Source organism: Pinus tabuliformis, chromosome 7, assembly GCF_031772625.1.
Source record: "Pinus tabuliformis cultivar Carrire ecotype Pingquan chromosome 7, CPIR1, whole genome shotgun sequence".
NCBI lineage: Eukaryota > Viridiplantae > Streptophyta > Pinopsida > Pinales > Pinaceae > Pinus > Pinus tabuliformis.
In genome coordinates this window covers 1,092,463,497-1,092,468,451 of record NC_142293.1, presented here as the reverse complement: position 1 = coordinate 1,092,468,451, position 4,955 = coordinate 1,092,463,497, and the positions used below count along the sequence as shown (strand labels likewise).

The following is a 4,955-nucleotide window of genomic DNA, read 5'->3' as shown; positions in this document are numbered from 1 at the left end:
GAAGGTGGTTAGAAATAACTTCATCTAGAATCCTTGAGAATTGTGAATGATTGAATAATTACATGTTTTGTATTCTTTTAAACATTAGAATGTGTTTTTGTATCTTGCTTAACATGTTACTTTTTTCTCCTAGGGATTTTACACTCTTCTTCCCTGATTGATGTGCTCTTTTATATCATTATTTGTAAATTAGACATGAAAATATCAGTGATATATAACAATAAGTTTAAAGTCTAGTAGTTAAAGTACAATTTTAAGGTAATGTAATATCTTGTATTACAAATTAATATAATATTCTTTAATTTTGACATGTTTTCAATAGGTAACTTTTAATTATACTCAAACGGATGGATCATCTCATTTCACATTATGTAAAGCATATTGGAGAGGATTTCTTGGATGGTTACCTTTAAGAAATTGTAGAGCTTCATCTTTGAACCACATCAACCAAAATTGTTTTTTATGGAGAAACTTTTTCACATCTTTTTATCACTTATACTAGATTTTTATTTTATTTTATTTAAAAAAAAAAAAAGTTAAAGTTATATCCATGAAATATATAATTTTTAAGAAAGACAAAAAAAAATAATAATAATAATGTCGTTTTATAATTAAAACCATTTGCATTATATTCAGCGCTTCCAGTTCCGTCCCCTGCTTTGAGCTATGCTAGTTAAATTAAAATTCAGAAAGCTATATTACGAAATTCCGCTGAAAAAGAGAAAACGCATCTGTTTTATGTATTTTATATATTGGATTTAAATTGGCGAGGCTCTGAAATATTTCAAAATCTAAGAGGTAAACGAATAAGCAGAGGCAATGTGAAAAATTTCAAAATCTAAGAGCGAAAGGAATAAGCAGAGATTTATTTGGCGTAGACATTTAACAAATTTCAAACGGAATGAATAGATTTGAAATAGTTGTGTTTGATAAAACGTGATGAAGAATGTGGTATGGTGATATAATTAACCAAATAGCGTAGTTTAAACTACGTTTAACCAGGTGAGTATTTAATCCTGAAAAGAAAGGTTTTCCTGAGTTACCATTTTGATGAAATTTAGTGGAAATTTTTTGAAATCCAAATTATAATGGTTAAATTTGAAATTTTAAGTGTTTTTAACTCACTGAATCCATTTCCGCTACTAAAAACAATTTAGACGTTTCATTTTCAGATTTTTTTAAGGAAAAAAACACCAAATTCTGAAGAGGAAATTGCCATCCAGCTGAAATCGTCACAACGGATATTAAAGTAATAAGAAGCAAACGTTCGTTATGTGTGTTACGCCCTGTCTGTTTGAAAACTAAATGCTAGTGGCGTCAAAGTTGACTGCTAACCACATGGTTCTTACTCTCAACTTCAATACTGTGTTCAACTGGAACGCCAAGAGAAGCAATATTACAAGGATTGTGACCCATATCAAAATTATCATTTTAAATATAAAACAACACGGTAACACCTATTACCAGATCTTTGAATACAATTGGAAAAGGTTATTCACCTACAAATTACAATTATAAAACAAATATAGTTCACACAATTGGCTGTTCCTACTCTAGCCACGTTGGAGCTGCTGCTGCTGGAGGGGCAGCGTTGAACTGACTGTAATGACAGAAGGTTTTAGTACACAGAAAGAGATTACAGAGATTCAGAGCATGGCTTGGAACAAACCTACCCCGCAGCGGTTGCAGAGGAAAAGTTGAGGAATGGGATCCATGTCTGAAATCCCACCACATCTCGTGTGTTGCCAAACCTCACACATATCACAGGCAATCATACGTTCCCCGTCATCATCCTTGGTGCCACAAGTGCAGTCCACAGTCCAGTTGTCACTGCCACCTTCGTAGCGGAGGTCGGTGGATATGGACATGTCAATGCCAGTTCCTTGGATCATAACAGAGGAGCCAGATTCTATGGCGCCGAACAGCAGATCGTCGTCGTCACCATCCAGGTCAGGAATGGATTCTACCTTGAAGTTGTGCATGATAATGTATGTTTCTCTCATGGCTCTCTCCGCTTCTTTCTTCAGGTCTCCGACGGTGGCGTGGGGGGGTAACACGACCATGTCAGCCGGAGGTGGAGGACGTGGCGGGCTCTGCACGTCTGGCAACACCACACTGCACATCACCCTCAGCATCTCGTCGTCATCGATGGCCCAGTCATTATTTGCGCCTTTCCTAGTCATCTCCCCCTTGTAGTCCTTTATCAGGTGCTTCGTGTCCAGAATTATCCTCATGGCGCTTGGGATGCCAGCTAGGACGTTGTTATTCGACGTCGCTTTCACACCCTTTCTGGCGGGTTTGTAATTCTCCAGAACATGTTTATACAAATAAACAATGTCCCTCAAAACTTCTGTCCTGCCAATCTGGCACAGCACGGGATCCATCACGCTAATTCCCTTCCACGTGGTCACCACTGTGTTCACATCCTCTATACTGTATTCAAGAACTTTGGTTAACGGGTTTACAGCTCGGCGAACCACGTAACCCCCGACGATCCGATTAGCGAGAGATTTGAGTACAAAATCCAGCAAACCGGTATCTCCAATATACACCCTGGCAGCGTCTCTCACATCCTGTCGCGACATCCGCCTTTTCTCGCAGTTCTTTAGCGCCTCCACGATGACCTGCGTCGCAAGATCGAGTCTCTTCACGGACCAACGGCACGGCGTGCCGGCAGTTATGGGATTGGGGTTGACGGGTTGTGCTTGCACATGCTTGGGGTTAGTGTTGTTGTTTGACGGTGCAGGGGCTTGCAATGGAAGGCGAGCCTTTAACTCCAGCATGAAACGGACTAAATCTCCAATGCTCTGCAGAGCCTGCCCGCTGATAGTCTGGTACATGCCCACAATTCTGCTGATCTCAGGGTCGACTCCTTCGAAGTGCTGGACCATCACTGTGAGAGAAATGCCGCGAATAGCCTCCATAGCCTTGGTGTACATCTGCTGAGTTACACCAAAGCTCCCGTGCCCGAATCTGTATCCCCATCGCCCGTACCACGATTCTCCATATGCAACGCAGTGCAGCAACCTGAATTCCATTGATCTTTTCTTCGCAACGTCTTCAACGCTAACCTTCCTACATACACATTTAACTAAAATCAAACGTATGTTCCCCTAAATGTGAAAGAGCAGAGAAATTCTTCAAGCAAATCAGTAAAGGTATTAGCCAAATACAGAGCCAGACAATAATACAGATTCCAAACAATTTTATTGGGTTTAGATTTGATTCATCTGGATCCATCTTCACATTTTCTTATTAAAGTTGGTTTGAATTTTGAGTGAACAAGTGTGGCTTATTTTTAGAATAATTGCTAGCTAGCTGGTTCAAAATATTAACCCAAATAACATATTTTCATAACTATTGCTGCTTCGAAACATTGATCCAAATAACCCAGTGTGATGAATAAAAAAAAATCAAAGTCTAGATTATGTAACCAAGAAATTCAAGGTTAAAATCCCATTAATCACACAAACAAAAAAACATTACTATTTTCGCAAGAAATATAACCTAGAAATTAGAAGAACGCATAAGATGGAATGGCCTCTATGTGCCGTACATACCTTGCTCTGAGCATAATGCAAATTCGGTCCCAGAGGTCCATAATTTCCCGTCCAGAGGCATACTTGGATCCTTTCTCTCGGCCATTGATGCAGAGCAGATGTCCAAAGCCGTTGCAATGCAGCATTCCATGCAACAGATGGTTGTGCATATCCAGAATCCTCCCAGCTTGCACCGCCTTCTCGCCGCATGTGAGACAATTGTACTGGTTCGACGATACGCGGCCCTGGCAATTGGGGCAAACCCTCACCCCAAACGATCCTCCCCCAAACGGCCGCTCGCCGATTTCCGCAGTAGCCGTAATTATGAAATGGTAGCGGCGACTCGAAACTAGATGGTGACTCCAACCTTCAAAATACACAGAGAGAGTTGAGAATGGTATTAATTCAAATTCAAATGCGGAAATACTTATGGGTGAAGTGTCCACGAAAACGTTAAAATTACAAAATCCAGAAATAACAACACTTACCAATGCAACGACAATGATTGCAGTGTGGATTGGGGGAATTGAGTATGTGTTCCTCCACCACATAAATGGGAATGGGAATATGAATGCTTTGATGCTGCAAATTAATGATCCAGGAGGGATTTCCGTCCACGTTGTAAGGCTGCCGCTCCGCGCATTCGTCCAGGAAAACCCGGATGTTGTTCCTGAAAGGCCCATCATAATCGGCGGGGCACCCCGGGTCACCGAATGTATGGAAATCGAATATCTTCTCCGCTCGTTTTCTCTTCTGACAATTCTCAAAATTCATGGACATCTGCGCTCCCTTGAGCAAAAGCAAATAAGAAAAATACCAATACCCTCTCAAATTCTTCCGCTACTGTTACATTTGAATGGAAATGTATTGGATTTGGTGCGCTGAGCATAAAAAACAAATCACGCCATGCAAAAACAAATGCATTCAAAAAGAGGAAGTATACACCACCCTCCTCCTCCGCGTTATAACGGCTTTGCCATGAGCTTAACATAAATCATTTTAAATAACGAGGTGCTTTAGAAGGCCTCTCATTATTTCGACGGCCAAACAGGGTTGGTGGAAAATCGGAACCGATTTTTTACCGTCCAATGTGGGAAGGGCCTGACGCCACGGAGGCCCTCCATTGTTCACTAACCATGCGATATTTGCACGGGTAAAACTCAGTAATTCTTACTCCCGCTTTCTCCTTCCATAGCACTGGGTAAAAACAAGGGACGTTGTGCGCCGATGTTTCTAGAAACGAGGTGAGGTGAGGTGAGGCGACGTGAGCCGTGACGGATTCATACCAACCAACCCAAATCTCAACCCTTGGTTGGAATATGGAGAGTGAAACGATAACGGATTTCAGTTGAAATAACTATACAGTCGATGTCAGTTAAACAAACAATAAAACGGACATATTTATTTCTGCGTCTG

At 40.9% G+C, this 4,955-nt stretch overlaps 1 protein-coding gene across 1 annotated transcript; it reads right to left on the bottom strand.

Moving 5' to 3' along the window:
• Window positions 1–1,646: 1,646 nt before the first annotated feature.
• LOC149251363 (PHD finger protein PERSISTENT TAPETAL CELL 1-like) lies at window positions 1,647–4,319 on the bottom strand. Its single transcript, XM_089456520.1, has 3 exons — window positions 4,028–4,319; window positions 3,561–3,906; window positions 1,647–3,075 (listed from the first exon to the last, which is right to left on the bottom strand). Exons 1-3 carry the CDS (start codon window positions 4,317–4,319, stop codon window positions 1,647–1,649), a joined length of 2,067 nt encoding a protein of 688 aa, XP_089312646.1.
• Between the last annotated feature and the right edge of the window lie 636 nt (window positions 4,320–4,955).

What these genes read in the sequence shown, in the direction of transcription:
- LOC149251363 (XM_089456520.1), bottom strand. Translation starts at nt 4,319, where the DNA reads ATGTCCATGAATTTTGAGAATTGTCAGAAGAGAAAACGAGCGGAGAAG. An exon ending in CAATCATTGTCGTTGCATTG is followed by an intron (nt 3,907 to 4,027) that starts GTAAGTGTTGTT and finishes TGTATTTTGAAG; the next exon opens with GTTGGAGTCACCATCTAGTT. An exon ending in TGCATTATGCTCAGAGCAAG is followed by an intron (nt 3,076 to 3,560) that starts GTATGTACGGCA and finishes ATGTGTATGTAG; the next exon opens with GAAGGTTAGCGTTGAAGACG.